This window comes from Nymphaea colorata, chromosome 2, assembly GCF_008831285.2.
Source record: "Nymphaea colorata isolate Beijing-Zhang1983 chromosome 2, ASM883128v2, whole genome shotgun sequence".
In the NCBI taxonomy this organism is placed as follows: Eukaryota; Viridiplantae; Streptophyta; class Magnoliopsida; order Nymphaeales; family Nymphaeaceae; genus Nymphaea; species Nymphaea colorata.
Genome location: NC_045139.1, coordinates 613,390 through 630,844, shown reverse-complemented (window position 1 = coordinate 630,844; position 17,455 = coordinate 613,390). Strand labels below are relative to the sequence as shown.

The following is a 17,455-nucleotide window of genomic DNA, read 5'->3' as shown; positions in this document are numbered from 1 at the left end:
GCGGAAGCCAATAGAAAATTCAAAGTTGATCCCGCTAAAGAGCTTTATCCCGCAAAACAAGCTATTCGTGCATTCACGTAAACAAGGGTGCCCGCTGATTCAATAGCTGCAAATTTTGTAACAAGAAACATGGCCCTCCGGTCTTCAGTTGTGATTTGGAATTGGGATTCTGTTGGCTGGTGGTACAATTATGTCGTTGGACAAGCAGGTGTATGAGTGCACCTGCTTTGAGGGTAATATGCAATTTAAGTCGCTGAGACCTTAACATTGGATAACTTATTGGGATTTTCTCATCAAGCAAGGAAATCGTTGTTTTATTTCGAAAAAGCCAATCTCCTGTAAAAATAGTCACACAACCTGACCACCAATGACTCCGTGAAGTCAAGAGCTTGGGCAAAAACCAGTATAGAAAATTTATCAAGCACCCTGGGGATCACCAAGTTACACGCAGAAGCGTTCAATCCATAAAATTTCCTGCAGTCTCCTCCATCTAGAAAGGTACATTTTAGGAATGCTGCCGTATGTAGTTACAGGAGTAGGATGCTGCCGTATGAGTTACAGGGATCCTTGCTTGTCGATGTCATCACTTGCTTGATGATGTTCCCTCGGAGCCCTGTGTGTCATTTTCATGTCGCAGGCTATTGTCCCTCCTATAGAGGTCCTTTGCACCCTATAGAAAACATTACATGTGAACAGTTATTCATCTAGCACAAGTGCAGTGGGCACATGTGAGAGAAAGAGGGAGGTATTCCAAGATAAGTCTCAGATTAACCAGAGATGATGTCATAATAAAAAATTTCATAAATGAAAGAATTTGAGTAGACACAAAAAATTTCCTCTCCTTTTCATCCGCACAGTTAATACGTCGCTTTCTCAGAAACATAGTCAATTTGAAAGATACTGTGACACAAGTAGTGAATACCATCTGAATATTTATCCGTGGACCTAAGATTCCAGATGGCCACCATGTGCCGAAGGAAGCTGTAATGGGCAGGCTACATAGTACAATTACTAGTTACAGTATGAAGGAACATCTGTTCCCCCTCCTCCACCCCCAACTTTTGGGCAACAGGTGCATGTTCACGTACAATGCCCTTCGTAAGGTGCCCAGCATGGAATAAAAAGGAAACAGAAAGGTACCTGGAAGATTGTTCCCAGCTTCTTTAATGCTTTAGCTCGCAAGTTCAAAATGTCTTTTGAAACGGTAGTATCATGAAGAACCTGCCAGGGGCAATCAACAGTAAAGTGTAAAGAAAATGAAAGCACATTCACTTGAAAGCCAAAAAGAAAAAAGGTTAGAATGGAATAGAATTGTAAATTTTCTTTTGGGGCACGAGTACCACAGTCAAGGAGCCTAGATTGCGACTCACCTGCCTAGGCCCGTTTTTTACCATACGAAGCAAAAATTTGCCATATGACCACAAGTACAGAGTTTGTTACACATGATCCTCATGGCCTCATCAATGTTAAGTGGACAACTTCGTTAGGCTGACTTTGTATTTGTTACTGAATTCTAAACCATAGTCACGTAGTGACCCCCTAAGTTATTTCTTGGCAATTCTCTTAGGCTGTATCCTTCCAATTTTATCAGATTTTTCCTAGGGATAGTGACTTCTTAACAAAGAAAACTTAGTTTCCTTATGAATGGGTTACAAATCTACATCAAGTTGTTTAACCACAAGAATTTTCAATATATGTCAGTATATGGATTCTAAGATGAAGACAATAGCAGGTACCTCCTTGGGTGGATCATTTTCTAAAAGAAAATCTCTTTTTACTTACTGCATAACAGACATGTGCAAGAGTTCTCTCGATGTCAACAACATTGATTTTCCAAAGAGAACTGAGCATTGCGCCTTTCTTTTCCTCAATCTGTTTCAATATATTCTCCTCTGGGTTTTCACCTTGCTCTAACTTCTTCATCTCCTCCTGTATCTGAATCAATGACACGGCACCTACACAATTTTGGAGAACATGGACAATGCAAAATATAAATGTGAATATACTAGTTATCATTTTCTTTTACCACAAAAATCTATGCCAAAGAAGGAGAACAAGAGATCACCTGATGCAGCAATAACTTGAGACTTCACAAGATGACCTTTGTCTCTCACCCATTCTGCCAAATAAGGGACGCCCATAAACAGAATGTTCTTCCCCAGATGCCTTGCAGATTGCCTCGTGTATATATAGCCAATTGTGTGCAGCATAGCCTCCCCAAAAGCTAAGGACGAAAGAAGCCAAAAAATGAACAACAATGGATAGCTTGAAAGTTGAAACAAAGGTATGCAAATCAAATTGATGATAGAGCATTAATGGAGAAGAAGAATTCCAAAGTCCTCTTTTCTTTTTTTGAAATTAGTAGCGGATATTCATCAAAAGGCCCTAGTGAGGTTATAAATGTTTGTGCTTTATATGCTGATGAAGCAGTGCTAAGGATGTTAAACCAATGACTCTTCTTGCGAGTCAATGCAAGAAAAGTAAATAATGGCAATTTCCTTCAAATATAATACCATAAGGTAGTGTCAACTTGCTGAAAGATGAAGTTAATAAATGTAACCATCCATCTGAATTCTCATCATTCAATGTATCTTTAATTGAAAATGTCCCAGTTATCCTGTTTACTATGGCTTTGCCTACAACTGGCATACTATACACTCTGTGCATTATTCATCTACAGAAGCAAGATTCGTTCAATTCCTGATGTCAGCATGCTGTGACTTGGTTTTCTGCCTTTGATCATCTTCTTCTAGTTTTTTTTCGGAACAAGCGTGACTTATCCAGAACCATCAGCTTGTAACTTATTAGTGAAAAACAAAATTGTGCTTGACAAAAATTTATGTAAACATATTTTACGTATCCACTAGTTCACTAAATCACCTATCCTCTAAGACAGTATTTTATTTTCTAGAGTAGGTTTGTGAAGACATTATTCAGTCAACTGACAATATCCACATCTCCTAAAGTGGACCTTTTGGTTGCGGCCCTTCTGGTTTATTGACCCCAAGTGGGCATGTTTTGGTCACTTTCAAGTTCTAGTGCTTCTTGTCATATGACTACTGACCATTATTATATGCTCTATGATGTTTGTCAGTTAACGTCTCAATGAAGTTTCCCTAAACAAGATAGACTGCCATTTTTATGGTTGGCTGAATCCATTTCCAGAAGTTTTGACTGAAGATGAACTAATAGAAGGGAAGATAGACTAACATTTTTATGGTTGGCTAAATCATTTCCACAAGTCTTGACTGAAGGTGAACTAATATAAGGGAAACTGACACTGCAACATTTACTCTGCACATGGTAAACAAATTTGATAAATGTTTGGCAATGTCGATGGTAAAAAGACTAACAATACCACAACAATGAGACGTGGTAGCAGACTCAACCTTTGTGAGGAGCCTTGACCGATCACAGATGGAAACAGCCAACAAAGACTGACCATCCAATCAATGCACATTTCATTCATTAATCAAACGAAGTGTAGAAGTACAATCACTTGCTATTTGATAGATGAAACATTTTTCACTACATTAACATATACGAGCAAAACTGAATTCTTTCATTCAACTTACCAGCCTCTGAGAGACGACGAGCTTCTGCCTTTGCTTGTTCCACAAACTCTTCCTTCCTATTGTCGACATATGGCTGAAGCCGATCCTTCAATAACTGAGTAAGTTTTTCTTCTCTTTTCTTTTGGATTTCCTACATGGAGAAAAAAAAAATCTAGATCAAATTCTCTTTTTCTCCAAAAGAAAAAAGAAGCTTCATTAACTGGTGAAATATTTCCATAGCAGCAATTACTGTTTCCGAGAATAGGTAAAACTTTGCTAGGTCTATATTTTAAAATAGACCAACTAGGGAAAATTAATAAAATGTGGAATTATTAATTTGTGCATCATCATGAATCTGTTTCACTACTTTTGGAACTAATCAAACCAAACAACGCCATTCTCTTAAAGTGAAAGGGTTAGATTGAAAGGGATTATTACCTTCAGCTTGTCAGTGACCATTTGCTTCTTCTGTGCAAGTGCTTGTGGTTCATTTTCAACTTCCATCGAAGCAATTGAAGCTAAAGCCAATTGACCAACATAGTCTTCAAAATAGTCACTTCCAAAAAGCATGCCAAATACTGCAGCAGGATCTACAAAGGATTCTCTGGAACCCACAATATTGCAGAGTGAATTGCTCAGATGAGATCATGATGCCTTAGAAGTTAGAAGATTGACTAATAATTAGTGAAAAAAAAATCTGTACAGTGCATTGCATTGTACGCCAGGCACAAATAATAGGCACACTAAAAGGTCATTCAGAATGCATACTTAACTGTGATACACCTGCCTTTCCATGCTTGTCATAATATTCACGTTTTTCTGGATCACTTAGGACTTGATATGCTTCCCCAAGTACCTTTTCATGATCAAACAATAATTAGATGCGCTTCGTAGGTGAAAGCCTTAAGATAAGACACCATCCGAACAATGACACAAGTTTCCATAGCATAACTAGAACTTATGGCTTAGTCATTTTGAAATAATAATGAAGAAGCATGAGCTTGACATAAAAATGAGTAGGCTTGGGTATGTCTGGTTCTCTTAGAACACTACTATGACTATCCCCTTACTACTTAATGCTTCATGCTCATCGCAGAGATTCCTTTAGCCTACATTAGGTTGCTAGGTTGCCTTGATTTTTCAGACACCTTTTTTCATTAACTTATTTCTAGCTTCAAAGTTGCAACAACAAATTTCCCATTTTATCTTAATAATTGATCACATTTTGAACAATAATTCATGAGAATTTTTGTCATTTATGTAAAAAGAAATTTCTCAAATGAAATTTAAATTGAGATAACTGAATTACCTGAAAATTATGAGCTGCTTCAGGATCACCAGGGTTTTTGTCAGGGTGCACCAACCTTGCCTGCACAGTCAATGGACAAATCTTAGTTCCTGGACTTCAATTTGTGATAAATAAAGTATGTCGCTGACCCAAACCTTCCATCTATATCAAATAACATTGGAATCACATGAATGCAACAGCTTAGAAGGACCATAGAAGACTCTAAAAGATAAATCATAAATTATTCATTTTGATGAACGAAAGATCCATAACGAATCATACTCTTTGCCTTCATACTCAGAAAGTGGCTAGTGTTTTGGAAGGATGCACAGATGGACCAAAAGGAGAGGAAACAGGATCTGTCTGAATAACAAACCATAAAGAACAGCACTATGTACCAAGCGTTATAAATCTTGGAGCATAATCAAATATAAAATGAACAGAATATTCATAACAAGAATACATAAAAATGGAAGAAAGGTCGGTAGGTCACACAAATGGCTCATTCAGTGAACAAAAGATTATTAGTAGGATTAATGTGATGGAAAAGTGTTTAGGACACTAATGTGAATGAAGAATTTATGTAGCTAATTTTTTTTTTATTAGGATGCTACAGAAAAACAAAATTGCAGTTTGTTTTACAGGAGAAAGGAATTTATCTTATCAAGGAAGCTAAACTAGAAGAAGTAAACTTCTCATTTTCAGAGCGAGTTTCTCATGAAGTTCTATGAGCTGAGGAAAAAAAAAAAAAGAGCTACATCATGGTCCCAAAACAGGCTTCCTGAGGGTCAAGTTGAAGGCTTCGAGAAGCTTCAGGGCCTTTCAATGGTGCAGAAATACTCTGAGAGAGATTGTATATATCTATCCTACTCACCCATTCGATCGTGGTGGAGGGCGTCATTGTTACAGTGACCCCATTATTTCGATCACACCTATGACGGAAACAGGGAAGAATGCTATCAAAGGAGCATTATGCCCCCCTTTCAAACATGCCCTCAATTAAAAGCAGATAAACACAGAAGTATATTGCTGTATGACTCAAATGTCTCGTAAAAATCTGAAATCCAATAAGGAGCAATAGTAACGTGGTCTTAATGAGAAACCTGTAGACAAGTATGATGGTCGAAATGCTGAAGTTCACAATTAGAAAATACAAAGTGTTCGAGTACCAATGTCATCCAACGTCAAACACCACTGCATCCAAATAGGAATGACCAAGTAGCACAGTTACAACCTTGGAGTTGAACAGTTCTGCATATGACATATAAGTTGCATATTCCTCTAAATACAACTTATGAAACCGTCTGAGCTTCAAGATACACCCTTCAGAGAAGCTTTGAGATAAACAAAATACTTTTAAACCTCAATTCTAAGCAACAAGCCACCATCTTCTACCAAAGAAGCCAGCTGAGTTTGCCGAGCCATCTAATGTTTCCTATAGGGCAAAGGTTCTATACGCCTGCTCTGTGTTTTATCAAGCCAGTAACATCAAAGAAGGCAGTGTCTTGGAAACTTAACACAAAAACACCCATCGGAGATAAATTAAAGAAAAAACTAGATAAGAAAAATAGGAAAACAAAGCAGAAAACAAGATAAACTTCCAGTAGTAAAGCAATGAAGCACAAGAAGGAAGTTGCAGTGGACTCAATTAGCATCTATATTACTACTAAAGACATATAAAGAGTAGCTTAGGTTCTTAGAACAAAATAAAGAAAGAGGTTCAATAAGTTCCCATTCCTGAACGGAAAAAATGGTTGTAATCACCTTAGGAGATCGAAAATTCTCCAAAATCACACAATATCTCAGCGTTTAGAACGCGACTTTCTATAGCGGAAGAAGAAGAAAAAGGGAGCTTGGCTATGTGGGCATTGAAAACCTTAATGTAGTAAGCTTTCTTGATGTCAGCGGGGGACGCATCCTGAGACACGCCCAATATGTCATAGTACTCCGTCTCCTTCACCATGGCGCCCGATTGTCCACCAGATCACAAATCTAGAGGCCTGATCGCACAAAAATAATCAGATACTAACAAGTGCAAAAGTCTGAATTTTCCTTCTTCTCACTCTGAAACCAAAATGGGCATTTTTTCCCTCTGTGCGCGCGTGTGTGTAGGGGGAGGGGAAGAGAGATCAAGCTATCTGATGCCACATATATATAAATATATATATATATATATATATATATATAGAGAGAGAGAGAGAGAGAGAGAGAGAGAGAGAGAGCTAACAACCAACTTTTTTTCTGATGGGTAGGAAGAAGATGGGAAGTGCCGCTGTATGAATGAACGGCAAGGTCTATGTAGATTAGCGATTAGATGGAGTTTTTGGTCTTCAACTTCGGTGTTCTTTAATTTGCCAATACATGGCAGGCATAAATGTGGTCAGCGTCGTTGTGGAAGAAAGAAGAGTAGCACCAGTTGGCGATACACGGACGTGGGCCAAGAAGAGGCCCCGGGTTGCCGCTGGACTCTGTGCACTTTGGTGAGCGCTTCGCCAGACCTTTGGGCCCCCGTTGATAGCTAAGAACAAATCTTTTTGCCAAATTGTTTTCCTATTCCTGTCGAAAGAGGCAGATTTTTGCTTTAGCATCTCTTTTGTCCATTTTTTTACAAGATAATTTTTGCTCTCCCCATACAACCCACATCAGCAAATTGTCCATAGAACCCACATCAGAGACGTTGATGAATTCGCAGTTGGCTGGACCCTCCGTTCATTGTTCTCTATTAGACTACTCTGTAACATAATTCTCATCATACTGAGTCTGAGTTGACGACTGACAAAGCTCTTTAGATGTACTGCTAAAATTTCATGTGTTCTTTCCCTGATAACTAGAAAATCTTCTCAAAACAGAACCACTAAATGGATTTTTTCTTTCAAGCAAAAATTTCATAAAGGGCCTCACCTACTGTTGTATGCCAAAGTAACACAGAAAACAAAGGATGCAAAGTGGTAATGTTGGAGCTTAAGGATCTTCACTCCTCCTTTTACCACCTGCGCAGCTGCGCTCTCTGGTCTCATACTTAGAGCCTCAGCTTGACAATTTGTGGCGTACATGAAAATCAACTCATAGTTAACCATGTGGCAACTAAGCCCCTTTGAGAGATGATAAACGTGAACTTCATTTTACTAAACACAATCTATTACTTGTAATGCTCTTTTATTTATTTACATAAACATAAGCAACCATTATACTAATTTGATCATGTGTCACAAGATCCACATTTTCTTTATTAATATACAAGTTGAATCCGATGTGTCATTCTGACCATTTTCAAAGCATCCTGACATCAATGAAGCTTGATTGCAAAATTGAAACTTATGATTCATTGAAGCAATTAAGCCACACACAGAGAGACAAGATTACATAAAAGTAGGGGTTGCAGGTAGATGGTTCTATTATGGTTTTGGTGTTTTGTGTTCTTGGCTGCACCTGCTCCTAGTCCCTACCAAATTCAGATTCTTTCAAGTTCTTCAAGTGAAAAAGGAACACTTCAAATGCATCACCTGGCATGATCTGGCAACGATCTACCAGGCCCCAGCTCGCACAGGCACACACAAAGCAAGAGAGAGAGAGAGATGCCACGGAATACACACAGAAACATCTATAAGAACGTCTCAGTACAGTTCATTATTTGTAGGTTTGTCTATGTAATGACATTCAAAAGAAACAATTAGAATAGCAAGGACTAAATAATGACATGTTACTGATATCTAGAGATTTTGAGCAAAAGGGTTTGATATTCATTTAGAGTGTTGGAGAAGAGAATTTTTGTATATGAGATGTCATGTGCATTTCAAGTATTGCTTGGATTGAGGTTTGTTGAACATTTTTGAAGGATGTGGTTTCAGGGAAAGGATTTTGTATCAATACTTTGTAACACACAAAATACACACCTATATGGATGCATATACCAACTTAATTATTATAACATCCTTCTTCAACATGGATTACATGTAAACGCTCAGGTCCAACACATGGCAGTTAAATATATATTGGATTTGGAAATGCCCTTTTTTTCTTGATGATGTAAATGGGCTGCAGATAACCATCAGCTTTTCTTCGCTATTAGAAGGATATGGTTCTAAATCAGATGCAGAATCAAAATCTGAATTCAGGCCTAGAAGGACAAGCAGTTGCTAATCAAACAGCTATATCCACTATAATAAGAGTTCCTTTGAGCTGAATTTAGAAAAAGTCTTTTTCTTTTTACGAGAAACTGCATTACTTTCAGGAGCAGAAGACATAAGATTTTTCCTCGGACCCAAGATGAATCCCGCTGGTCTAAGCCTTTCCCTTTGTGGGTATGTTTGCACCCTGGTGAAGTTATTCGAGACAAGTTCCACTGGATGGCCCGTCTCAGTTAAATTATCTTGTCAAAAAGTTGGGGCACGCATTTAACATAAATTGAAATAGAAGATATATTTTGAAGGGAGGAATTTCATATTGTTTGATTCATGAGACAGATTGTCTTTAAATTTGAAACCGAACAGCCTTTGACGTTCCCTCCGCCCAGTTTTAACACCCGCTTTTAGTTGGGGAAAATGGTGAATGAAGTATGTATAAAATCGTAACTTCACGAGCTCTTAGGAGGAAAAACACTCACTAGAAGAATATCAGGCGCGCAAGATTTTTGAGAAGCCGTTTCCTGGAGGGGCTCTTTCCCAACTATGTGTTCCCCGAAATGCCCTCGCCGGTGGGACTACACGTGGGAGGCCCTCTCCCACATCGGAGCCCTGCGGCTCTTCCTCTCTTGCTCGCTCCTCTCCCCCTCCAGCCAGTGTCAACAGCTCACCGCAGCCCTTGATTGGTCGCGCCACGGCCGCTGGACTGTCCATCTCAGATGGGTGGAGTCCCAGACCCAGCAGAACGGCGGCGGCGCCGTCCCTTTCTCAGTGAGGGTACCCCTCCCTCCGGTTGTCGTCGACCACGACGCACCACTGCATTGCGTGGCCATGGACGACCATATCCAGGTCAAGACGACCCTGCTCCTCCCGGTCGACCACCCCCTGGTTGCGGACCTCGCGTCGGTTTCCGACTCTGGGGAGGTTGGCGGCGAGAATGGCGATTTCCCGACGCCTTTCCGTTTGGAAAATGGTGAGCATCGTCTCTTTCTATAGGGCTTAGGGTTTCAGATAAAAGGATTTAGGGCGGATGTACTGTTCTTGGTTGAGAATGGATAGAGCCTCCCATGGTGGTTTTATTCAAGGGCTTAACAAAACCGTTTCCGTTAGCATCATGAACATGTGCTCTTTAGTATCTTTCCAGGTCCTGTTTATCATGCATATTCCTTAGATATCATTTCTTAGATATTTTGATGGTTACCCGACTAAGTCTAGTTTGGCGGATCTTAACTTGCCTGTCGCCTGCTTCAGTACTTACGGTATGACTTCTTGTGAATTTGACATGTAAAAGAGTCATTAACGAAATGTGATTAAGCTTCAAGATGTATACATTGTTATTTTTTGTATTTTCAGTTCAGCACTATTATCACAGTCGTTCTTACGCGTGGTATGTTAGTTCGACGTCTCAGAACTTTGTTTGGTAAATCTCCAAATAGATTTTACTAATTTTTATCACTTTCTTCAATGGCTGGATGTAGATGTAAAAGATCTTTCGTCTATGAAAGAAGTAGACTTTTACTGCAAGAGCTGCTCCGCGAAGCTAACAAAGAGATCTTTCAGGTGCTGAACTTCTTTTTGATCACATATTTCTCTAAGTGGTAGCTTAGAATTCTCCTTAACTGCTGCTGCGTGCTTCCATGCATGTGCCCAACCATGCTGGCCTGGATTTATGTGGTTGCTCTTGCAGGGCATTTACGGAGGTTCCTTCTGTGAATTGGCGGGAGGCTGCTGACAACTGGTTCGGAGCTTGTTGTTGCTCGTTTGGTGGTGCAAGCGAGAAACTGGCAACTGCATATGAACGTGCTTCTACATGTCAAGTGGATGTTTGTGCTGTTGATAACTCGTCCGTGATTATTTATATGGAAGATACTGCAGGCTTTGAGATTGACAATTGCAAACAGCAGATTGTGCCATGTAAAACAAAAGACAATCCATATGACAATGAAAAATCAGTAGTGAAGAGAGTGGATGCTAGTATGCGGAAATCATGCAGTGATATATCATCAGAGGACATTGATGACACTGCTAAAATGTGTAAGTGCTTGAATATCAACGAAGGGAACTTCCATGAAGATTCAGAAGCTAAACCCAAAAGGCTCGATGCTAGAGTAAGCAACCTTTTGACTGTTGATGAAGCGAAATTCAAAAATCTGGAAGCAGAAACAAGAAGATTGGGTTCTAGCGACTGGTTGGTCTGTCCTTCTAAAATAGATGACTCTTCTAACACACAGCTGGAGGACCATACGGCACAAGATTCAATTGTATGTCTTGAGCAGAATAGTGTGGTTGCTCATTTCCTTGAGCATACAGGCACTAATGCTTATGTTGGTATCTCGGGAGACAGGTCAGGCCATAATCTGGAAGAACAGATTTGCAAATCAACAGACTATGGTGGCTTTCCGAAAGAGTCTTGTTGTGCGAACAAATCATGTGACAAATTAAGCAGCAGAAGTTTGAGTACACACACAACAGAGTACTGTTGTGGGGCCAACATTAAGCTCCAGAATGAGAAGGGAAGATTCTACAGTGGCTCGCTTGGTAGTGGATTCATAGTTAAAAGTTCCAGTGATGCAAATTCTGTTGAGTGGGTTGAGTTTCTCTGTTTTCAGTGTTCGTCTCTGGTTGGAACATATCCTACTGACAGGGATCAGAATGTGCCATTGGACAATGGTATTCGCTTGTTCAAATGTCACATTTCGACCAGCAATATTTGTGGTGGGCTAGAAGATCTATTCCGGTAATTTTTTTTTTGTCAAATAACTAATACATACTTCACATGGTCTAGGATTCTATTCTTTCACCTGTTTCCTCATTCTTTGTCATGAATCTTCATGCAAATTACTGTAGCATATATTGGATGGTTGGGGAATTATTTCTCTGGTTGATCCATTATAGATAAACTGATAAAGAGCTTTTTTGGGCCCCTTAGATTCGGACTTTGAGGTCATTCAACAACCATTCAAACCATAACCTATTGATACCTCGTTTGAGTTTCCATTGTAACTTAGCACAAAAGGATACCAATTACAACATCTGCTTTTAGGCATTTGGCTGGTAATGGATAGAGCATGGGAACTTAATCTATTGATGCTTAGTTGTTTCTTTCTGAACAGGCAACACACATGTCAAAGGATGTTTTCAAGTCAGTTGCTAGAAAGTGCTGCCGATGAACTGTCATTTCATACTGTGGTCAGGGATGTCAACACAAAAGCTCGAAGGCTGCACCTTATCCTTTTAAATTCAGAAGCCTGGTGTTGTACAGGATCTTTGTGGGATGCAGACAATGAATCCCAAGGTCCTGGATCTATGCCAGTTTTGCAACCTATGATAAAGGTGTTATTTTATGATTATACTAACTCAGGAGAATCCGATTCAAGGTGAGTCATTCACCAGGCCTTATTTTGGTATGATTCCACCTTGTAGTTTAGAGAAAGGCAGGCCACCAGATAAGACATCAGAAGTTAAATATCAAATAGTAAACAGCATTCGTTATTGCTAATATTTATTCTTAAGGTATAGGACATATTCTCTTTTATGTGTCACCATCAACCTCTGAGTTTTTCTAAGGTTGTTAACGAATGGTCTATCAGATTTCTTAAGAATAAGGATTCTCATGGAAATATCTTGTTTCAACCGTTTCTATCTTTTTACTTCCCATGTCTTTTCAGAAACTCTTGATTCAGGGGTTTCCTTCACTTGCAAGAATTTCCTCACAAAGTTGATCTTGGACGTTTGCAGCTTCTCCTTGAGTTTTCTAGCATTTCAAAATTCTATTTATCAATATGTTTATGTATGCTTGAAGGATTTCCCTGGGTTGGTACCCTGAAGTTTGCTCATCCTGTTCATGTTTTGCCTTTTGCCTTCAAAATTAGATCATTGAGACCAAAGAGTTTCAAAACTGGACATGTTCTTCCTATGTACGTGTTCGTCCAAACCATATAACTGATATGGCAATCATAGTCATGATCTTTGCCTAATTCCATAAGATTTCACCTTTCGACCTAGTCAGAGCTACCACACATATATCATGGTGCTTCAGAAAACGGTCACTCCTTGCCTGGAGAGAAAGGCTTGTTAAGTGATTGTGTTTGCTTAGTCGTTGATGTCCTTATTCATACATTTGTTGTACATCTGCTTTCATCTTCTGAAAAGAGTGGAGCTGCGTGCAGCACCTGAACACCTACACTGAAGCTATTGATTACTTTTACATTACTTGCCATGACACAAAAGATATCCTCATTGTTTTCTCTAGTTGCCTGCTTTATCACCCAATGGCTCGAAACACAACCGGACAATGTACTAAGACCATTATGATGCTAATCTGTCGCCACATGGTTGTGACTATTATACATGGCTAGTGCAGGATCATAGAGCAAGTGGCAACTAAGAAGCAAGCAGAAGAAATTTACATGTTAACCAAGGAAATTGATGGGTTGTCTAAATCCTTGAAATTAGCTCAGGCAAGACTACCGGCCTCGTGTTCCTCCTTACAGGGACTGTCAGTATCATTCCTGGAAAGATGAATGAAGAATGTAGAGAATTCTTTTCCCTGTTGAAAATCAGAATTATGACATCATGTACCCCTTGTTAGTCATCGTCAATGATGTTTTACTGTAATTTCCTAGAACGTTTGTTATAGTGCATGGCCAAGAAAAGTTATATTAGACTGCTCTTTTGTAGTTTTTTTTTTGTTTTTACTTGGATGTTGCAGTAATACAAATAGTTGATGCTCTTCAGATAATTCTCTTATTGGTCAATAATGGGCATAAAATTGTTCCTACTACCAGAAATAGTTGGAGGGACGACAACCATTCCTCAAAGGGGAGTCCTAATTTTTTCCTGCTCGTAGCATTAAAACGTCCAAAATCTTGTATACGAGTTTCCTTTGATTATGTGAAGAAAGTTGACCGATGATTTGGAATTGTGCCTACTGGTTTGGTATTGATCTAGGTGACAAAGAGGAAGCAGAATCAAGAAATTATGCAGGGAGCTGATAGACGGGAGGAGATGGACAGCAGCAATTTCACCTATTCCTCTATTTGCACCATGTAAAGACGTTTAACAATTTGTTTTTGGTTTACACGTTGTGGAACAATGTTCGTGCTGGTGATTTTCACCTTTCCTAGACTATGCTCATAGGCTCCTACCAGCAGAGGAACCAAAACCATGCTAAGGCCTTTGATTCAAGGTTGCACGTTGAATCATTCTGAGCAACTGTCTGAGCATTAATAAAATCTTGCTTCATCCAAGCATGTCAAGAATTTTAACATTTGATGTTTCTGACTGGTTATCGACGGAGAATTGGCTGGGTGTCAACAAATACTTTTGGATTTGCTAAGAGTGACGTGCAAGCAAGTTCATGAACCATATTAGCAATTTCAGAAATAGTGAGGTTCACGTAGTTCGCAATGTTCTGAGTGGCACGTGATGGTAGTACCATTAAGATCAGATGATCAAATAACGGATAAGCTTTTAAACTTGACCGTGCAGCAAGTGATCTTTTCCAAATGGCTGCGATAGTAATAAGCATTGGCAACGTAAGAGGTTTGGCGAATCAATGAAGAAATTCACTGAAAAATCTTGCGCCATTTCTCAAGGAGATAAGACAAAACCTCCATAGACTACCTCACCAATAGTCTCCACAAGAACAAACTCCTCCTCTGAAATGGTGGAACCTATTTCGGTCCCGAACTGTAATTTCTCGTTCATAAATAACAGATAGAAGCTTCATTGCAGAGTGACAGTCATCACAAACTCGCAGGTTCTTCACTATCCGAATCGGAGTTCCAGCTCTGGTCTTTATGAGCCCAAACGCAAGCGCCACTTTCTCACTATGATAGTTCAACGAATTCTCCTTTTCTTCCTCATCCATATCAATCAATACCAGTGACGTATTGGGTACATGACCTGCTGATCTTAACCGTTGTGCCATTTGATCTAGCATCTTGTACATCTCCTCCGAGTGTCTATGCGATTTGTCTTTCACAATGAAAGAATATATTTTGTTGCCAACTTCGATCATACTGCATCCCGGCGTCTTAACAATTCCCCTGTCCTTCATCACCCTCCTGATCTTAGACACGTCCTCCCATCTTCCTGCTGCTGCATATATATTGGAAAGAAGAACATAGTCTCCATGGTGGTGAGGCTCCAACATCATGATCTCCTTCACCACGAGCTCCCCCAGTTTAACATTGTTGTGCACTTTGCATGCACCAAGCAATGTCCGCCATATAATCGCATTCGGCTCAAAGGGCATGTTCTTTACCAATTCATATGCCTCTTCGAGGTGGCCGGACCTTCCCAAGAGATCAACCATACAACCATAGTGCTCCACCTGAGGTGCCACATTGTATCTCCTCTGAAGATCGCGGAAGTACCGTCGCCCAGCTTCCACCAGACCACTGTGGCTACAAGCACAAAGAACACTAATCAATGAGATCTCGTCCGGCTTAATGCCGACCATCACCATCCTATCAAACAGCGCCGCTGCGCTTTCGCCGTGGCCATTGACAGCAAGGCCATTGATCATGGCTGTGTAGCATACTATATTCTTATCTGGTATCCCCTCAAAAACCTCGACAGCCCTCTCAATGCACCCACATTTGGAGTACATATCTATCAGAGCAGTTACCACACCAATTCTCACTCCAAGCCCACGCCTTCGAATGTAAGCATGTGCCCACTTGCCCAGCTCAAGTGCACCTGCATGCGAGCAAGCAGTCAAGACGCCGATCATGGTCACCTCATTCGGCTCAGTGCCCTCAATCTGCATTTCTCGGAACATCGAGAGCGCCTCCGAGGACATCCCATTCTGGACATAGCCGGAGATCAGGGCATTCCAAGAGACCACAGTTCTCAGAGGCATTTCGTCGAACACTTTGCGGGCTTGCGTCAACCGGCCACAGCTAGCATAAAGGTGGATGAGGGTGTTGCTCACGTGGACGTCAGGCTGCAGGCCCCACTTGACGACGTGGCAGTGGGCCTGGCGGCCTTCCTCCAATCCAAGGAGGCGGGCGCATGCCTTGAGAAGCGCCGGAAAAGTGTAACGGTTCGCCGGGAGGCCGAGGGCGTGCGTACCGCCGTAGAACCGAACGGCGTCGCCGGGAGACTCGGACTCGGCGAGGGCCCGAACGACAGTGTTGCGCATGAAGCGGCTGGGGGAGGCAGAGCGGGCGAAGACCTCGAGGGCGTACCGAGCGTCGGATAGAGCGCAGGAGGCGGTGAGACGGTTCTGGGCGAACCGGTTGTCGGAGAGCCCCGCCTTCACGAGCCGCGCGTGCAGCTGCCGCGTTTCCTCCGGACTGGTGCACCGGCGGAGGAGCTCGACAGCTTCCAGGAGGTCGGCTCGGTCTGTTTTCGCGGAAACCGTGGTGGGGTTCGCCGGTGGCGGCGGGACCGCGGCCATGGCGGGGTGACGAGGGTCGAGCTCCCGCCTTCTCTGGTTGGAGAAGGACAGACCGTCGTGATGGGGATAAGCAAGGATAACTTTCATTTGAGGCCCTAACTTTTGTTTATAAATGACAAAAAGGGCCTCAAGTTTTTTTATTTCTGCTGATATGGTCCGTGGGTTTCTTGAACCTGCCTTTATCTCACCATTCTATCCGAACCAGGCCAAAATCTCAGTTATACTTGAATTGCAGGTATCTTTTCTAAAATGAGGACAGGTTTTAGCTTGAGAATTATGAGTGAGTTTGCCATGAGAACACCCATGTCAGAAAATTCAAGGCAACTCCTGTGAAGAGACACACCTGCACTATTGAATTCTTGACTTTCTTGAACAATTGAGTTCAACTTCTTCATTGAGCTTACCTGAATCCTTTTTAACCTGGGAATGAACTTTTTGATGAAATATAATGCTGGAGGCCGGAGGGATATGGGAAAACAGATGACGGGAAGACAAATTATACTTAAAATATGGTGAATGATTTTGGATTAGATTTTGCCATGTTAGAGATTAAGTTTGGAAGACATACAGGAGGGAGATAAATTGTTGTGTGCAATTTTTTGAATAACGTAAAATAGAATTTGATGGTAACTTAACTATGGGATCGGTTAACCATGGTTAAGCTAACACCTTCTCAAAGGAAGGGCGCAAATGCTAATTTCAAGAATGGAAATTTTGATGGCATAATCTTGAGCCAATTACCAATATAAGGAAATATAATTCTTTTCTTCTTCTGCCCGCTTAGAACAAGGAGGTGCACTCAGTAACAGATATTTGTTTAGATCCAAAGCGGCTGGGGCAGTAATGCGACTAGTAGGTGGGCAGTCAAAATTTTGAGTCCTGAACTTTTTAGGATCTTAGAGGTACACTCCAAGGGTTTGTTCTTCTTGTCGTTGGGTTGCTTGATTTACTCAGTTTCTTCATTGTGTACAGGTGAGTGTGATTATTTGTATATACTCTGGTTGCACCATTTGTTCGTTAATTCCTGATGTTTTCATTTATTATTGCATTTATATTTGGTCAATGTCTTCCGTAAATCATTCAG

The 17,455-nt window shown here is 40.8% G+C and overlaps 3 protein-coding genes across 6 annotated transcripts; 1 reads left to right on the top strand and 2 right to left on the bottom strand.

Moving 5' to 3' along the window:
- Positions 1-293: 293 nt before the first annotated feature.
- LOC116248683 (chaperone protein dnaJ 10) lies at positions 294-7,348 on the bottom strand. Of its 4 annotated transcripts, none has more exons than XM_031621613.2 (10): positions 7,070-7,348; positions 6,719-6,842; positions 4,864-4,923; positions 4,328-4,410; positions 3,993-4,158; positions 3,576-3,705; positions 2,066-2,224; positions 1,783-1,955; positions 1,141-1,221; positions 294-670 (listed from the first exon to the last, which is right to left on the bottom strand). In XM_031621613.2, the coding sequence occupies exons 2-10, from the start codon at positions 6,803-6,805 to the stop codon at positions 584-586; spliced, it is 1,026 nt and encodes a 341-aa protein (XP_031477473.1). In that variant the 5' UTR covers positions 6,806-6,842; positions 7,070-7,348; the 3' UTR covers positions 294-583. The 4 variants fall into 4 exon arrangements, with proteins under 4 accessions (XP_031477473.1, XP_031477470.1, XP_031477471.1 ...); XM_031621610.2 differs by having other exon boundaries at positions 7,073-7,348; XM_031621611.2 differs by having other exon boundaries at positions 7,077-7,348.
- Positions 7,349-9,442: 2,094 nt separating this feature from the next.
- On the top strand, positions 9,443-13,627 carry LOC116248044 (uncharacterized). Its single transcript, XM_031620615.2, has 5 exons — positions 9,443-9,936; positions 10,442-10,523; positions 10,651-11,700; positions 12,077-12,340; positions 13,327-13,627. The coding sequence occupies exons 1-5, from the start codon at positions 9,510-9,512 to the stop codon at positions 13,484-13,486; spliced, it is 1,983 nt and encodes a 660-aa protein (XP_031476475.1). The 5' UTR covers positions 9,443-9,509; the 3' UTR covers positions 13,487-13,627.
- Positions 13,628-14,413: 786 nt separating this feature from the next.
- LOC116248045 (pentatricopeptide repeat-containing protein At4g21065-like) lies at positions 14,414-16,411 on the bottom strand. Its single transcript, XM_031620616.2, has one exon. The coding sequence runs from the start codon at positions 16,369-16,371 to the stop codon at positions 14,590-14,592; it is 1,782 nt and encodes a 593-aa protein (XP_031476476.1). The 5' UTR covers positions 16,372-16,411; the 3' UTR covers positions 14,414-14,589.
- Between the last annotated feature and the right edge of the window lie 1,044 nt (positions 16,412-17,455).